Genomic DNA, 18,558 nt, shown 5'->3' on the forward strand with positions numbered 1-18,558 from the left:
CCTCAATACAAGATCATAATTTTTAATCAATCCTAATTTGGAACAAACAAGAATGCTCTTTCAAATCAATTCAAATCAATTAAGAGCCCACTGGATAGACTGAAACTTTGCAAGTTAATTCCTAATGGATAAACTACAGTACTTTCAATTTCTCTTACAGGATCCCATATGGGATTAGTGCCAAATTATGATGACAACGGACAAAAATTAGATTTTTGAGCTACATAAAACATGGAAAAACACCCCTTTCCCACACATCTTCCATATTTATGATTATCATTTATTAAAAACAAAAACAGTTTCACATGGTCTTGCTGAACAAACAGCATTTGAGGTATATTTAAGTAAAGAATAATGAGATAATCTTTTGTAGTGGATTAAAAACTAAAACAGGCAGTTTCCCTCTAATGCATATCTGTTATTACATATTTTAAAAAAACAGAACAATTTTACAGGTTCTTCGATATACAGTAGAAATCAATGAATACTTCAGCAGGCATGACGTCAAAGATGGCATCGCTGCAAAACAGCATTTACTATTAACCTGAGATATTTTGGGCATTTGGATGATCATCTCGGGTGCCTCTCCAGCTGGTCGTATATGGCAGTAGTGATTCCCCAGGTGACACAGGAGCGTAAGATGACCAAGAAGCCTCCACGGTACAGAAGAGCCAATCTGTGCTGACGCGCTGCCCAAAGCTGCTGCCAGCTGGTTTTTACTCCTCGGCCTCCTCCATCTACTCGGGCTTGCATGTTGGCCACCAGTACAGAAAGAGGGTACAGCGGCAGACTGATCACCACTGAGTTTAAGACGCCAGCTGTGAAAGAGGCTGCTACTGGAGAACAGCCATAAGCCCTGAGGGTGTTAGACATGGGGCCCTTCAGGCCAAAATAGAGGCTGTTCCCTAAGGCATTGCGGATGAGTATAGGCAGAAAGGCTGTGTAGTACCCTGATGCTAAAGGCCTCGAAGCTAGTTTGAGCAATATGCTCCTTAAGGTAGGAAGACGACTGTCATTCCTGCTGTTCTGCAAGACGTTCTGCACACGCTCAAATGGGGTGAAGAGCAAGGCCTCCACCACACCCGCACCCAAACCTGCCAGAGCAGGGAGAGCATTCCTGGGAAGAGGAGCCTTAGAGCAGAGGGAAAGCTGCTGTAGGAAAGTGTCCTGGAGGCCGAACAGAAGCGTCCCGTTAAGAGACCTCATCAGCAGGGGTGGTGCCACTCCACGGAACAGTTTTACTGGACCCTCCTTGAACAACTGGGTCACCGCTTCTCGTACTAAAGTGCTGTGCAGCTGCTGGCGGAAGACAGTCTTGTACAGAGGGAATGTAATGATGGTGGTCAAGGTGGAAATTAGGCTAGAAGTCCCTCCATGCAAGTAGCTGCGAAACCAGGCTGTAGAGTCGGCAGATTTGAGGACGACTTCCTGGTTGTGATGCGAACTGCTTCCCATCTTCGATACTGCTGGTGTAAGTGATGAGTCAAACTGCATTAATATGTTAAATTGCATTGCATTGGGAAATATTTTTAGAAAAGAAAAAATCCAGTATTGTCAATTTTTAATATAACTGTCAGATTTTATTCATATCAGATTTTGAAATCTACAATTTATCCCTAAACTCTGTAGATTCACGTTAAAGGGTTAGTTCACCCAAAAATGAAAATTCTGTCATAATTTACTCACCCTCATGTCATTCCAAACCCGTAAGACTTTCGTTCATCTTTGGAACACAAATGAAGGTCTTTTTAATGAAATCTGAGAGATTTTCATTGACAGCCAACGCAACTACCAATTTCAAGCCCCAGAAAGGTAGTAAAGACATCATTAAAGTAATCCATGTGACTCCAGTGGTTTAACCTTAATTTTATAAAGTGACGTGAGTACTTTGCCCAAAAAAAAAAAAAGTACCACTTTATTTACAAAATATTAATCTCCGATGCGTTCACGGGAGCACCACCATGCATGCATGTTGTGTTGACGCGAGAGTGGACGTTGTTGTGTGAACGCACATAAGAGATTAATATTTTGTAAATAAAGTGGTCATTTTTTTTTTTGAAACTGGTAGTCAATGGAGAAACAGAAATCTCTCGATGATTTCATTAAAAATATCTTCATTTGTGTTCCGAAGATGAACAAAAGTCTTTCAGGTTTGGAACAACATGAGGGTAAGTAATCAATGACAGAATAGTGTTGTTGTTGTAACCTGCCCCACTACCAGAGTTGTAACACTACAGAAACTAAACATCAGTTTAGTTTGTTCAGTAAATTTGATCCAAAAAGCGTAGAGACTGCAAGGCCCTGTCCTAAATGACACACTTTATGCAGTCTTGGATTATTTTCATACATACATACATACATATATATATATATATATATATATATATTTTTTTTTTTTTTTTTGCTATTTTGAATTTTCATAAAAGCCTATTTTTTTCCGAACTCTTCCCAGGCCATTGGTCTGATCTTCACCAAATTTTGCACAAAGCAGCTAGAGACAGTGCTGGCAAAAAAAAAAAGAAAAAAAAAAAAAGATTTGTGATTCATCAAAGCAGAGGATCAAAGATTTTAGCAAATATTTTTTTACGAATTGACCTATATCTCCTAAACGCAACGTCCAAACTTAATGAAACTATATACAAAATATACAAGTCGCATCAAAATTAAACTTGTAGCATCCAAACCTGTCCAAACTTGGTCCTGGAGGGCCACTGTCCTGCAGAGTTTAGCGCCAAATTGCCTCAACACACCTGCCTGGAAGTTTCTAGTATGATTAGTAAGACCTTTAAGGGCAGTCGTGGCCTAATGGTTTGCAGTCAAATCTGTGATCTCCAAAAGGCTTAGTTATAGATGATTAAATGTTCAGCAACATGCTTACATTCTAAAAAATGCTGGGTTGTTTTAACCCAAATTTTTTTGTTTTTGTTTTTTGTTTTGTTTTTAGCATTTTTTAAGAGTGATAGGTTCATGAATTTCAATGGGAATGATAGATGAAGGCCATACTACTAATGTTGTCCAACAGAGGGAGCCACATGATAAGAAAACCTTTTTGATCTCATTAATAAAAATCGGCCCCTACTGTGGAGTAAAATGTTCAGTAGATATAAAAAAGACTTTAAGTAAAGAAAATGCATATACATTCATTCATTCTAGTTTATTATACAGTTCAATATAATCAGTTAGCAGTCAAATCTGTGATCTCCAAAAGGCTTAGCTATAGATGATTAAATGTTACACAATTTTTTAAACAGGTTATTCTATATCCTAATGATATTGAAACCATTTTTCTCGTTGCCAGACTGAATGTAATGCTATGTTTAATACATTTAAATTTTGCCATATTCCCATGAATTGAAATAGTGATCATTAAGAAACAGAAATATCCTCTTTATGTTCAGAGTATGTGTACTGTCGCTGTGTACTGTACATTCATTCATTAATCTTTTATCCAAATCGACTTACAAATGAGGAATAACAGTGACAGTTCAAAAAGACAGTATCAATTCTGACAAATATATACACGCTTACCTTTGGGAAGATCTCTGTAACGTTAAACGCTTCCTGAAAAATGATAAACGACAAAACAGATCAATTCATGTGATCTGGTATGTCGTGTGTTGTTTATAATAAATGTACCGCCTTTCAGATGAAATGAAAGTATAAAAAAAAACAAAAAAAAAAACACCGCCACCATTAATGAGAAAACGTGGAACGATTACAATGTAAAAAAAGCAATTAACTACCTCCAATCTGAGCTTTTCAGTGATGTGCACCCGTTCTTGGCCAATGTAAGCCCTGACTTTAGGAATATACATGCGTTATATACAATATACAGTCGTATGATACGACTCATCTATACGGTTAAAGATGCAGTGATGCTCATCCAGCTCCTTGTGACGTTTGCGTGATGTCGTGCTTCCTGTAGTGCTTAATATGAAGCTTGAAAATGTATTTTGACTGATAAAAAAAATAATTTGAAACGATAGCTCCAATATAACTGGCGCGTTAATAATGTTTACGTAAAATATTTTTCATACTTAAACTATTCACGCCATCTTGCAAACCTCCATGTCAACTTAGCGATACGACTCATTCTTGTAAACCTTGTACACTACCTTAGGTTTATTTTTAAGGCTCTGATTAAAGTTTGATTTACTTCCTGTAATCTGTGCACATTCCGTTTCATAATAAATTAATTATTAAACATTAACGAAAATCAGTGTTTGCTTGCATATAATTTAAAACGATGCATTCTTAGCTTAATTTATTCAAAATAAGTAACTTGAACTAAAAGTGTACCACAGCAAATGTGTAAAGAATGTGAACATGTCTCTACAGCACTTTTTTTTTTAATTAAAAATGTAGCCTAGTATTCTGAAATATGATAAACGATTCCATTACAGATACCAAAGAAATCAACACAGTAAAAAAATCTGAGGGTTAATCAGAATGGCATAATGTAACCAATAAGATTGTTTTTTATTCATAGAAAGGTTCATATAAAGAGTTATTAAAAAACATCCTTGCAAAACAAAATCAGGAAAATGAAATAAAACAGCAAATTCTTTAAGACTCTACTGTTGAGCTCCTGCAAGAGGAACAAGCTAAAAAAAACCTTTATCTAGTGAACAAAATCTTGAATTTCAAAATAAATCATGTCCATTTCAAGAAGGCTGTCAAAGTCTTCTCTCGACCACTTATTCAGTAATAATGTGACTTTACTTTTCCCAAAGCACTGAAATGAATACAAATTGATGCAAATAAATAAATGAGGTTATGACTAGCTCTTGTCTCGATTAACCTAACATCTAACTTTCACAGTCACAGATTGTAACAGCGATTTGTAAGTAAAACAGACTGTGAAAACAGAAGCTCAACATCCCATGTTTAATTTTCAGGAAAGAACTCGTGAAGTCTTGCTCAAGTCTTCAACAATGGAAATACATTCCATCAGGTCAGATTTCTTTGGGTAAGAGGAACGCAGTCATGGAGCAGATGCTGGAGACGTTACAAAGGAACATGGCTGAAGAGGTACGACACGGACTCGCCGTTGTGGGTCCTGCGGATGGCCTCGGCGAGGATCATGGAAATGTCGATAACCTGCAGAGATCAGGGAGCAACAAACTTGACATGTATCTCCTACAGCCGCTTGGAAGCTTATTAAAGTAAGAACATCTGTATGATACAATCCCAAATGTAGTAAAGCGCGCTGATGATAAGCTTCAGCGCATGCAGCTCAAACAGCAATGCATAACAATAATAACTATGACTGGGACTATCATATTTAGGGATGGGTATCGTTAAGGTTTAACAGTATTACTACTCTTACTGATACTGCTTATCGATCTGGTACTTTAACGGTATTCTTATCATCAGTTCTTTTTGTTATTTTTTAAAAGAAACAAATTAAGAACATAATTAACATTGCTTTATATTCTGAAATGTAAAATAAATATCAATAGCAAAAGAAACAGCTATGTTTGAAAAAAAAAAAACGGATATAAAATCTATTTGTAAATGCACCAGTGTGTAGACATTTTTTGTTATATAAGCATAAGATAAAATACAATAAGAACAAGAACAAAAGAAACAAGTACAAACAAATGATCAAATAAATACAATAAATATACAACAAAACAAAGATACAAATGACAAACAGTGCTTTAATTTCAGGAAGGTCTAACATTACTGTTCAGGTAAGTAATATGGCCTACAAAAGAAATCTAATAGCGTAATCAAATGTAAAACAACACTGTATAGTTTTCACTGTATAAATTGAAAGCTAAAGTTATTCATTCAAGAGCTCAGAGTAACTTTCCCTTTGCCTTTTGTTGATAAATTCACATTAAAGGGTTAGTTCACCCAAAACTGAAAATAATGTCATTTATCACTCACCCTCATGTTGTTCCACACCCATAAGGCCTTCAATCATCTTCAGAACACAAATTAAGATATTTTTGATTAAATCCGATGGCTCAGTGAGGCCTGCATTCACAGCAATGACATTTCCTCTCAAGATCCATAAAGGTACTAAAAACATATTTAAACAGTTCATGCGAGTACAGTAGTTCTACCTTAATATTATAAAGCGACGAGAATATTTCTGTGCGCCAAAAAAACAAAATAACGACTTTTCAACAATATAGTGATGGGCCAATTTCAAAACACTGATTCGATTCGTAAAGCTCTGAAGCAGTGTTTTAAAATCGTCCCATCACTATATTGTTTAAAAGTCGTTATTTTGTTATTCTCGTCGCTTAACCACTGAACTCGAATGAACTGTTTTAAATATGTTTTTAGTACCTTTATGGATCTTGAGAGAGGAAATGTCATTGCTTTGAATGCAGGCCTCACTGAGCCATCCAACTTAATCAAAAATATCTTAATTTGTGTTCCGAAGATGAATGAAGGCCTTACGGGTGTAGAACGACATTAGGGTGAGTAATAAATGACATTATTTTCATTTTTGGGTGAACTAACCCTTTAATGGCGCAATCGTCAGCAGGTTTATTATTAGACTGCTGCTACTTTAAGACCAATACGCTAATACACATATTTTCTCCCAACTATTTACGCCCATTTAAGACAAACTGTGTTTAAGTGAATACTCTCCAAGCTGGTCATTTTGACATGTTTTTGTGTGTATTTGATCTTTTAGACACGCACACAAAGTATAATTTTCTTGTATAGTTGCAGTCCGTTTCGGAGCGCACACAGAAAGCCGCCTTGAAGTTGGAAACAATTTCTCTTGTGCGGATTGTTGTGCTTTTAATAACTCTTTTTATTATCAAACACGTCCCGCAATTAAGCAACAGTAGAGACTGCATTTTACAACAATCACCGATTGTACTGATTCTGATGTTAAGTTTGGGCTTTTAGGGAGGAACGAATGCGCAGGGGAAGGGAAGGAAGATGCGCTAGAAGGAATGCAGCTAGTTTTAAATAGTTTTACCTCAAATATCTTCTTTTTATAATCCTTGGAAGCCAAATTTGAAATATAATAAATAAAATTAGATTTGAATGTTTAGTTCTTTCCTTCATCGTCACTCATTAAGCAGGGACTGAATTCAGTGTTTTGATTTGAATCAAACTTTTCTGGCATTACAAACCTGTATTTTGGGGCAATGTTTCATCTTCTCCTCCTGAGGAATGGTATTGGTCACGACTACAGCCTCAAAACAAGCATTGTTGATGCGTGAAATGGCCGGACCAGAGAAGATGCCATGGGTCAGGATGGCATATACTTTAACTGCACCAGCTGATATTAACCTAAATACAGAAAAAAAAAAAAAAAAAAAAAAAAAACTCCATTACACTCTTAAATTATACAAGAACAAAACAACTGAATGATGTGATGCATACTAAAAACTTTGGAAACAGCCATGTGTTTGTTTTTTTTCTCATTTCATATTTAAAGTTTTAAATAACATTGTTTTTACTGGTTTTCACTCCAGGTTTTTAAATTCTGAGTAGTGAAGCATTCTAAACAGCATCTGCTATACAAACAGCACGTGTTAATATTTGTTTTAATTTCTTACTTATCGGCAGCATGGCAGACGGTACCGCAGGTGTCTGCCATATCATCGACCAATATGGCCACCCGGTCTGTCACATCTCCAACCAGAACCATACGGTCCACCTCATTTGCCTTTTTCCTTTCTTTGTGAATAAGGGCAAAGTCAACATTTAGCCTGTCTGCAATGGAGGTCACCCTGTCAATTGAAAAACAGCTCAGTCAGCAGTTACACATGCTAGGGCATAACTAAACAGGTGGTAAAATCAGACGGCCGACAGACCTCTTGGCTCCTCCAGCATCTGGTGATACAATAGTGCAGTTCTTCCATTCTGGGATATTTTCCTTAATCCATTTCAAAACGGCCGGCTCTGCATATAAATTGTCCACTGGAATGTCGAAAAAACCCTAAAAAGAAGGAGAAGAAATGTAAATGGGGGTACGTTGGAGTTTCCCTCTTTTCCACCTCGCTTTTAAATCGCTTATGAATGCCTGTGCGTCCGTGCGCATTTTACTTTCACTGTTGAATTAGCAGCAAATCGGGGGTAGCAACTGCTTGAATGGTGGATTCATTATTATTCTTAATGAATGACAAATTCGCTTATATTCAACATAACAAATACACATACTAGTGTTGTCAAAAGTACCGGTACTTCGGTACCAAGTCGGTACTGAAATTTTGAAAATGTGACGATACCAGCATTTCTGTAGTACTGGTAGTACCGAGAATCCGGGTATATTCGGTACCCACTGATAGGGCTGTGCCAGTATTTACTTGAATATGACACAAGTGAAGCAGCTTTGTTTACAAAAGAAATAATAGGTTAGCAATTAAATGTGACATCGCAGCCATGGAAGCATTTTGGTTCATGCCGAATGAGAGAGGTACGTGAGTCCATACATTTAAGCTTTGTATTCTGTTTTGCAAATCACGATCTGGTCACCCGATTAGCAGAGAACTTAATATTCCATTAGTTATTCCACTGAACATGGAATCTCTGTTTCTTTTCCCAAATCTTCACTCACGCAGGGGATTATAACGTTTCTTCCTTTCGTTCGCTTTTAGGCCTATTATAGGCTATTCGCATTCTTTACTGTGGTAAAGTAGAAAAAACACCGTAGGACAAACCTTTTTGCTTGCACGTCAGTTTCTATTTAACACAGTTCGTGCTCGTTATTAGACTTCATAAGGCGCGTCAAGTTTATTTGTACAGCGCTTTTCACACACGCTGGTAATTTTTACTTTCGCTTTCCCTGGCAGCGCTAAATCAAATATAGCCTGAATGTGTGAAGATAAAACTCGCTCTTCAGACCTTTTACAACAAGTGTCAGTTGCTTGTAACATCAGGAGATGACATGAAGATATTATTAAAGAGAAATGACCTCTTTCCTGCTCATGTCCCACATCCCTCTCAAAGAGCAGAGCGGTAGGCTATATGATGCATCTTTGTGTAGAAATAAAAAAAAAAGAATGTTTTATTTATTTTTTTTTAAATAATATTTAACTTTCTTATTATTTAGGTTACCATTATTTACTGATATTTATTTCATAGTTTTACAGGCTGTAGTGTGTCGTTTCATTGAAGGAATAGCTAAAATAAACACGCACGTCTGTTACAAAATGGATGTTTGAGCATTTATTTATTTTTTTTATATTTTAAAATTTATTTCATTGAGGTATATATACACACACAAACATACACACACGCTCCAAATATTTATATGTATAATTACCATATTTAATATGTTTTTAAAATAGGCTATATAAAATAGTAAAATAGTTCCAACAGATTTTGCTGTGGTACCGAAATTGGTACCAAGAACCGCAAAATGTTTATGGTATTGGTACCGACTACTGGAATTTTGGTACCGTGACAACACTAACACATACTATAGGCCTAATATAAAATTACAAATAACTTACACAAAGTTTAAATAAAAAACCGAAAATTAGCAAATACTGTGGAACCAAAAAAATATGAAACAAATATAAACTCGCTTTAAAAACATATTAAACAGAACATTTATTAACAAAACGAATAAGACAGCTTATAATAATACTGATCTGTGCTGCGACTCTCGTTCTGTTCATGCTGAATTGAGCTCTCTTTCACGTCTCCTTGCGCTTAAACTAATGGTTCAACGGATCACATAACTCAAGGTTCGAATCATATTACAGGTTTTTGAGTCACAGATAGGATCATTTTTCGGATAACTTTGCTTTCCATTTATTACTTAAAACACTCTCTTTTTTCTCTATTTTAACACCTGTTTGCCACCTGATGTCACCTGTTGGAGTTTGGGTTCCTTGCCGCTGTCGCCTTTGGCTTGCTTAGTTGGGGACACTTGACATTTGATATTCAACAGTGTTTTGATCTGCCTGCATTGACACAATTTTATGCAAACTGAACTGAGCTGGATGATGACATCACTGTTTACTCCAGTGCTGATATAGATAAATTAACTAAATTAATAACTATTGTTTCTTACATCAGAATGAATCAATACTGAATTTACTTAAGATGGATAATGACACCTTTTCTTTAAGAGCTGCTGTGCAGCCAAAATTATATACCAGTTATCACTGTAAAGCTGCTTTGACACAGTCTGCATTGTAAAAAGCACTATATAAATAAAGGTGACTTGACTTGACTAGTATTCATTTCAGGTACAGAAATGTTATAATTAAATGTATAATAACACTATAGTTTGAAAAACCTTAAAGGGATAGTTCACCCGAAAATGAAAATTCTGTCATCATTTACTCACCCTCAGGTTGTTCCAAACCTGTCTAAATTTCTTTGCACTGCTGAACACAAAGGAAGATATTTTGAAGAAAGTTTGTAACCAGGCTGCTTTGAGCCACAATTGACTTCCATAGTAGGAAAAAAATACTACAGACGTCAAAGGTGGCCCAAAGTGGCCGGGTTACAAACTTTCTTCACAATATCTTCCTTTGTTTTCAACAAAACAAAGAAATTTATACCAGTTTGGAACAACAGTGAAGACTATTTAAATTAAATTATATGGCTATTTTACATTTGATTACTTTATTCAATGTCTCTACCTGAAAACTACTGTTACTTGTATTTAATAATGTTTTACATTTATATTATTTTTGTAGTTTGTAGTTTTAGCTGTGGTATCAAAATTAAAAAAAAAAAAAAAAAAATCAAAAACCTCAAGGTTCAGATCATATTACGGTTTTTGAGTCACAGATCGGATAATTTTGCTTTCTGTTTATTACTTAAAGCACTCTTTTAAATTGTGAATTTTCACTGGTATCTAAAATTTTGGTGTCATAACTGGCTGTTTTTGTAAAAACAGTTTCATGATATATATTTCCGCTAAAATTTTCTTAAGCCATCGGCTATTGGCAGGTGTGGCAAAAAGTTAGTTTTAGGCCCTGGCTGCAAAGTTTCTTATAGTTAGTAGAATGTCTAAAGTGGACTATCGAAAAAAGTGTAACCTTTTTTTCCCTATTATTCTCACTCTACAGTCTACACCAAAATCCCCAAAAGTCTAGGAAGTTATAGTTCACTATAATCAGCACTTTTATGTCTAAAACACATGCAAAATTTGCAGTTTTTTTACATTTTTTTAATCACTAAATCATTTTTAGTGCCCTACCTGTATTTGGGATGCATGCAGATCCATGGTTATTATGTGGTCAGCACCAGAGACTGACAGCATGTTTGCCACCAACTTGGCAGAAATGGGTGCCCGACTCTGCAGAAAATAAAAAAAAGAAGATCAAACATCTTTTTGCGACACTTCCAACAAAGTTCAAAACATTCTGCAAGCATGCATATAAACATTCCTCCTTTAATATTCACAGACGGGTAATGGCACAGATTTCATCCCAAATAATGGCATTTAACCTTCACCCCACCTTGTCCTTCTTATCCTGCCGGGCGTAAGGGAAGCACGGGATGACCGCTGTGACTCGGCAGGCCGATGCTATTTTGCAGGCGTTTATCATAATCAGAAGTTCCATAAGATTATCATTAATTTCTCCACAGCCACTCTGGACTATGTACACATCCTCCCCGCGGACACTCTCTCCAATCTCCACACTGCACACAGACACAGAGACATTAGGGACATTAGGAACAGGTCAGGCTTGACCCAAATCAACTGTTACATGTATTCTGTAAAACATTACACTTGTTTTAGATGTCCCACTTTGTACATCAAATAAAACTTCCCTTACATAACACAACATTTGTATAACAGGGTTTATGCTGCAACAAAAAAGGTTGGGGTCAATACAAACAGCAATATGTCATGATCTATATTGCCATTTTTTTAAAACAGACACTATACTGTGATAATATCATGTGACCTTGGAATAACATGTAAATAAAATGAGTATCGTCCTACACCTAAGCTACTGTAATACCATATGAAACCATCACTGAAACATTGTACTTGTTTTGTAAAAGTACAGGGAAGCATGAAGGCATGCTATGAAATAAAATATTCTTTATCAGTGTTCTCATTGCAAACCGATAAGCAGTGAATGTATCCACAGGGCAGCGCGGTTAGGGACATTTCACATTTTAATACAATGCTCGTGGAGTCAGAAAGCAGATGAAGATCTCTTCCCCTAATAAACAAATACATTCAAATTGCGGCCATGTGACAACATTTAAGTTACCCGCAACCACAAGACTATCATCATGGTAAATGTAATTAAATTGATCATGTGGGGAGCATCTGCAAAGCAATCATAGGACTAGATTAAAAAAAAAAGTTTGTAGACAAACTTTAAGATGGCTTGAAAAAACCTAACCAGAAAGTTTGAAGTAGTTTTAAAAGCTTAAAGGTTTTCAGTTTGAAATAGTTTAAGTTTTAGTTTAGTAGTTTTAAAAGCCAGCTAGCTCAGATAGATAGATAGATAGATAGATAGATAGGTGGTTGCTAGGGTGTTGCTATGTGGTTGCTAATGTATTCTGGGTGGTTGCTGGAGTGTTGCTATGCGGTTGCTAGGGTATTCTGGGTGATTGCTATGCAGTTGCTAGAATAGATAGATAGATAAAATGAGTATGAGTTTCAATGGCTTAGAAATAATACATAGAATGAAAGCTTCATTGAGTCTGATGGGCTTCTGGCAGTTTAAATTTGAATTATGAATAATGATAACTATACAGGCCAGTTTAATGAGTGAAAGGTCTTGGTCTCATGTGCATAAGCTCAAACGATACTAATAGAGTTATGCCCATTCCTATATGTTTAGCAATTAAATTACATTTAATGACAATATTAGTCACAAAATGTACGTTGAAGCTGAAGCAAATAGACATCGTCTTGCATGCAGACGCACAGTATTCTGGGATTCTTCTGAAACCCACGTGGACCGCTTGGCGGTCGCCATCTGAACTACAACTCCCAGCTCGCTTGCTGCTGGGAGCAAGCGAGATAATTTACAAGAATAACCAGATAATTTACAAGAATAACTCACCACGTCTCTTGGTTGCTAAACTTTTTCGTCACCACTTTCCCTAATTCCAGTCCGAGGCGGTCCGCGATTTTCTGAGACAGATCCTGGTGGGAGCTGCCGCTAAATATTTTGATATTAGGCATGTTTTTTTCAGTAGATCGTATATGAAATGCAGCAGGACTCAATAAATTGAGAGTGGTGTATCGTTCAGATATTTGCTATCCGATGTCGATATTACCAGTAAAGTGTGAGTCGCCACTACCTCTCGGCCATAGCTGATCCTAGACGTTACGCGCGTGACATCACACCCCGCCTCTGCTGGTCCACGCCTCGACTCAACTGTATTATCGCCACCGACTGGATTGGAGTGTGAGGAATTATTTTGCCACTCTGGTATGGCAAAATAATCCCTTTCCTTTCAAACACATAGTTCAGTCCACAATCATACACTCCATTTTTTGCCCCTCTGTAAATGTGATTAATGATGGCAATAGTGTTTCAGTAACAGTGCTTCAATCCCCCACAATAACCCAATACGTCGAAGCAAAAGAAAGAACAGCAAATCACAACTATCACAAATATTCACAGTTATACTGCAGCAATAAACTATTCTAACATCCAGATAGAAATGCTTGTTTTGTCACATTTATTAATGCAAATAGATTAGAAGCACAACTGTAGTCTCAGCTTTCCACTTTCTCTGTTTCAGTGCCTGCATTTGTTTTCACTGGCCATCATCTGTGTCAATTATCCTTGTTGACTGCTAATTCAAAAATCGTTTTATTCTTTCAGCACATGCTTATTAGTCTCATTTTTCTCATTTTACAGAAAATGATGGCAATAGCAGAATGGAATCCATTTTCACCTGCATGGCACACGCTGCAATGTCACCTCAGCATTTCTGATAAAATAGAAAATAAATCACAAATGCCCTTGTAACTTGCTTTCATTCAGTGGAACAAAAGAGTCTGTTCAAGGTTAGTTTCAAGCTTCAGTGGCTTACCAAGAACCCTTTGCAGTATAGAGATACAAAAGAATGTAAAAACGCTGACACTGAACTCAGAGAGCAATTAATTAAAGCCAGAGCTTCTCATTTCTGCAGGGTGAAGCGAGGCTATATCTATATCAGTTTGATTTCATTTTCATGTTTTCTTTGCAATATGGCAAATTAATTTAACACAAAACAAAATAGTTACCACTTTAACAGTCCATGTTGCTTAAGATATTTGTAAAAGATTGTGTAAAAACTTAGGAATTAGGTAGACTCCTAGTGTGTAAAAATACTAATATCCAGTTGTGAGCCTTGAGTTAAATACTTTTTAGAAGAAACATAGTTATATATGGAAAATCCCCATATAACATGTAAACCCAACATCTCTCGCTCTCTCTCTCTCTCTCTCTCTCTCTCTCTCTCTCTCTCTCTCTCTCTCTCAGTGTGTGTACAATAAAGCTCTTTTAGATTGTGATTCTGAATTGTGATTCTGAGTTTTTTTATCCACTAGATGTCAGTGTGTCATTCTATTTTAATATTGTGTAGCAAACCTATTTAGTTGTATTTTATTGGGACTTTCTAGACTTAATCTGAATGTCGTTGACAAATGTTTATTATTATTATTATTATTATTATTGAAAATGTATGATTAACACACTTACTAATGTGAATGAATTAATAATAATAATAATAATAATAAAAACACTTCTAAAACATTAGATCAACTGAATAATAATGTTAGTAACAACAACAATAATGTTATAAGTGAAGAAATGTGATTAATAATCAAAAATCATATTTTTATTAATAAGTGATAATAATAAACAGAAACTAACATGGAGATGCATAAATAATTACATGCTTAATAAAGCACAAAGTAAACGAGGTTTTATGAAATGCTTTATTCCTAGTGTAAGAAATTACAATTAAGTAGACTTTTGGTAAAACAACAAGAATTTTCATCTCATGTCTCAAGTATTTATAATATGACGCCACAAACGCGGAGGCGGAGTTAGAGTCGAAGACGTCGCAATATAGGGGCGTGGCTAACGAGGGAATATTATGGTTCAGTTGCAGTGCGCACAGTGCGAGAATGAGCGAGTGGAGCACCGTTTTACTCAGCCTGTGAGAAATGGATCATCATAACGCTTTATTATTTACATCTCTTTCTTCCATGGACATGTACGCAAAATCAGTCCTTTAGATGGCATTTTTAACAGTGCTTGTTCTGTATGCCTTACGGTAGGTGTCTGTGAATTGGACGTTTGTGAACCTTCGATTATGGGCATGGATAAATGAAAGGGACATCATTTGAAAACTCTATGCAGAATCTATTTTTCTCTCATTTGGCAGTGTTTGACATCGGTGAGCTTTTCTGAGCCATGTATGCTAATTCACATAGAATTGAATTTTGAACTAATTTTCTGAAGGATTATTATGCTTAAATTGTGTTTTGCAACTGTGATAGTGAACTGGAGACGTATTGTCAGCTCACTGGGATATCTCTGACCTTACAGTAACCTACTCAACTACATCTACATTTATCTACACAGTGTGAATTTTTGTTCCAGTTGGACAGACTTTTTAAATCCTTCACCAAGTGTTGTATTCTGAAATATGGCTTTACCTGACAATGCCACTGGCATTCCTGCAGAGGAACTGGCCTTTCCAGAAATTATTGAACTGAACGTTGGGGGTCAGGTGTATATAACCCGCTACTCAACTTTAACAAGTGTGCCAGACTCCCTCCTGTGGCAAATGTTTAGCCAGAAGAGCACTAAGAGCCTGGCTCGTGACACCAAGGGTCGTTTTTTCGTTGACAGAGATGGCTTCCTGTTTCGTTACATTCTGGACTATATGCGGGACCAGCAGCTTGTCCTTCCAGACCATTTCCCAGAGCGAGGACGGCTGCAGCGAGAGGCAGAATTCTTCAACCTCCCTGAACTTGTTAAACAGCTGGCACCAAAGATAAGTAAGCAGAACTCTCTGGGCGACGAGGGCTGCCAGAGCGACCCCGAGGAGTCCTCACCTATCACCGACATTGCCCGAAACCTGGCCTCGCTGGGGGTGGCCGCCTGTTCTGGCCTGGCCTCGGGTGCAGGTGACGGCAAGTGCTCCGGATTCATCACCATTGGCTACCGGGGCTCCTACACCCTCGGCCGCGACAGTCAAACAGACGCCAAGTTCCGCCGAGTGGCTCGGATTATGGTGTGCGGGAAGACTTCTCTTGCCAAGGAAGTTTTTGGGGAAACGTTGAATGAGAGCCGCGACCCTGACCGCCCCCCAGAGCGCTACACGTCACGCTATTACCTAAAGTTTACTTTCCTGGAGCAGGCTTTTGACAGGTTAGCCGACGCCGGCTTCCACATGGTGGCCTGCAATTCCACAGGGACTTGCGCCTTCGCTCATGAGCAGACTGATGACAAAATCTGGGCCAACTACACCGAATATGTATTCTACCGTGAGTGAACTTAAACCTGTGTTCCAGCGTCTCCCCCTTGCCTCCCAGACCAGAGATCACCTGCAATAGATGTAGAAGCTTCTAGATCACAATCCCCACCACCTTCACCAGACTTTCCCATGTCATCAGAGCCCTAAATGTCTCTCTCATCCACTGCGCTCAACTAACCTTACTTCCCTTCAGACAAGCCCCATTGATCTTCCCCTCACCAAGAGACTGCCTTCCCCTTTCTCTGCTTTTACAGCTTTTGAGAAACACAAAGTTATACTGTTGTTATATATTTTGTCAAGCTGAATGTTGGAAATGAACTGCTAATCTAGGCTTGAGCCATTTGAAAGGGCTTCACTTCTGTCAGTCAAATTGTTGGACGTATTATAAAGCTTTTGAGCTGTTGGCCATTCTTGATGAGAAATAGATATGTAATAGATTATGTAATTTTAGGTCATTGTTATCTTGTGTAACCCTTTAATGGGGACAAAGGAGAGGGAATCCATTAGGCTTTAAAACTCTCTTTACAAATAGATGCAGTTACTGCATGTGGAAATTCAAGTGTCACTGTGAGACCTAAAGATGTAATAATACAGAAAATTTCAATTGGAAAAAAAGTTGTTTTACATTGAGTATATTCACACGTCATACTATTTTAATTTTTAACTAGCATTATACATCTAGTGAAAAGTGTCAAGGCAGGTTATAAAGTAAGTAGGCATTAATTGGGCAGAATAGTGTAACGTCACCTGAAAGTGCAGGGCTGTATAGCTGTATTGGCTGTGTTAGAAGCTTTCAGTGTTTTATTTGTGCAAGGTTAGAGGATGTGAGTTGTAACATCGTGCTCAGAACACTCAAGTTTTATTTTCAGGAGTTTCCAGCTCAGTTGAACCATAGCCATACTGCATCTTGTTGTTTACACTCTTAAAAATAAAGGTTCCAAAAGGGGGTTTTCACAGTAATGCCATAGAAAAACCATTCTGGGTTCCTCAAAGAACCTTTCAGTGAACAGTTCTTAAAGGAACCATATTTTCTTAGTTTGAAGAACATTTGAAAAATCTAAAGAAACTTTTTCTGATATAAAGAGCCTTTTGAGCAATGGAAATGTTCCATGGATGTCAAAGGTTCTTTATGGAACCATCAATGCCAATAAAGAACCTTTAATTTTAAGAGTGTATTATCAATCAAATATTTAAATTGCTTACCGTTTGTGTAATTTCCTTTCTAATTTTTCATATATTATTGTTGTTTAATGAATTTGTGTCTTTTTAAATTGATCTTATTCAAATGTATTGATAATACATATAAATTGATATGTATCATCAATTATATTCAGTAATTGATGTTTGGATATTTAAGGACACAGCCTGTCATTTACAATGACACACCATATATTTTTGATTTATGAAGATTAGTTATTTTGTGATTAAATTGATATTTTCTTTTTCATCAAACGTGAAGCCACTGAGTTAGACGGTGACTATTAGAGCTTTAACTTTCAGGTATTTCCTACAAACACATCCTTTGTAACCTCAGGCTTATAAACTGTAACACAAAATCTCGCAGTGGGCTTTAGTTATGAGATGTCATTTGGGATTATAAATATCAACCAGTAATTTATTTTATGTCAATCAGAAATTAAATTAATCCCTTAATCTTAATTTCCTGATAGTCCTTTAAAGGTTGTGTTCGGCATTGTTTATAGTGCTAGCCTCAAAGTGTCATTATGAAAGCATGAATAAAACATAATTATTCAACGAGTATTTTGTCCTAAATATAAAACAAATGTGTGTATTTAATGTATTTGCACATTATTAAAACAGGCCAAAAATGTTCCACTTAACACATTTCCTGTGAAGTCAAGTTTAAATTAAAGCAACAGTGAATGCTGTATTTTGACGAGGCAGTCTTTTGTGTTTTAATAAGAGCCTCATTCACCAGAAATTTCTATATTGAGTACCAATTTGCAGATCTGCTTTGCTTAGTGAAAGTAAAGAAAAATTGAAGAATTACATTAGATTATTAAATTTTTGTCCCCCAAAATCTCTTCTAAACTCAGTCCTCTGCTTCTTCCCAGTTTCTCTCGTTCATTTTGCTCTTTTCTCCGCGGAGACGTCAAAGCGTGAACATATAGGCAAGGACAGAATGAAAACCAGGACAAA

At 36.7% G+C, this 18,558-nt stretch overlaps 3 protein-coding genes across 12 annotated transcripts; 1 reads left to right on the top strand and 2 right to left on the bottom strand.

Moving 5' to 3' along the window:
* Positions 1–259: 259 nt before the first annotated feature.
* On the bottom strand, positions 260–4,304 carry LOC127494183 (solute carrier family 25 member 53-like). 8 transcript variants are annotated; one of them, XM_051859878.1, is made up of 4 exons: positions 3,744–4,304; positions 3,529–3,561; positions 2,685–2,754; positions 260–1,463 (listed from the first exon to the last, which is right to left on the bottom strand). In XM_051859878.1, the coding sequence occupies exons 1-4, from the start codon at positions 3,813–3,815 to the stop codon at positions 571–573; spliced, it is 1,068 nt and encodes a 355-aa protein (XP_051715838.1). In that variant the 5' UTR covers positions 3,816–4,304; the 3' UTR covers positions 260–570. The 8 variants fall into 8 exon arrangements, with proteins under 8 accessions (XP_051715838.1, XP_051715837.1, XP_051715836.1 ...); XM_051859877.1 differs by having other exon boundaries at positions 260–1,466; XM_051859876.1 differs by having other exon boundaries at positions 2,685–2,764.
* A 151-nt stretch (positions 4,305–4,455) lies between these two features.
* Positions 4,456–13,329, bottom strand: prps1b (phosphoribosyl pyrophosphate synthetase 1B). Of its 3 annotated transcripts, none has more exons than XM_051859887.1 (8): positions 13,219–13,329; positions 12,978–13,076; positions 11,406–11,589; positions 11,144–11,242; positions 7,797–7,921; positions 7,539–7,712; positions 7,110–7,269; positions 4,456–5,100 (listed from the first exon to the last, which is right to left on the bottom strand). In XM_051859887.1, exons 1-8 carry the CDS (start codon positions 13,227–13,229, stop codon positions 5,008–5,010), a joined length of 945 nt encoding a protein of 314 aa, XP_051715847.1. In that variant the 5' UTR covers positions 13,230–13,329; the 3' UTR covers positions 4,456–5,007. The 3 variants fall into 3 exon arrangements, with proteins under 3 accessions (XP_051715847.1, XP_051715848.1, XP_051715846.1); XM_051859888.1 differs by having other exon boundaries at positions 13,195–13,238; XM_051859886.1 differs by having other exon boundaries at positions 12,978–13,284.
* A 1,670-nt stretch (positions 13,330–14,999) lies between these two features.
* kctd12b (potassium channel tetramerisation domain containing 12b) lies at positions 15,000–18,298 on the top strand. The gene has a single exon (XM_051860864.1). It carries the CDS (start codon positions 15,565–15,567, stop codon positions 16,414–16,416), a length of 852 nt encoding a protein of 283 aa, XP_051716824.1. The 5' UTR covers positions 15,000–15,564; the 3' UTR covers positions 16,417–18,298.
* Positions 18,299–18,558: the final 260 nt, after the last annotated feature.

This window comes from Ctenopharyngodon idella, chromosome 14 (genome assembly GCF_019924925.1).
Source record: "Ctenopharyngodon idella isolate HZGC_01 chromosome 14, HZGC01, whole genome shotgun sequence".
In the NCBI taxonomy this organism is placed as follows: Eukaryota; Metazoa; Chordata; class Actinopteri; order Cypriniformes; family Xenocyprididae; genus Ctenopharyngodon; species Ctenopharyngodon idella.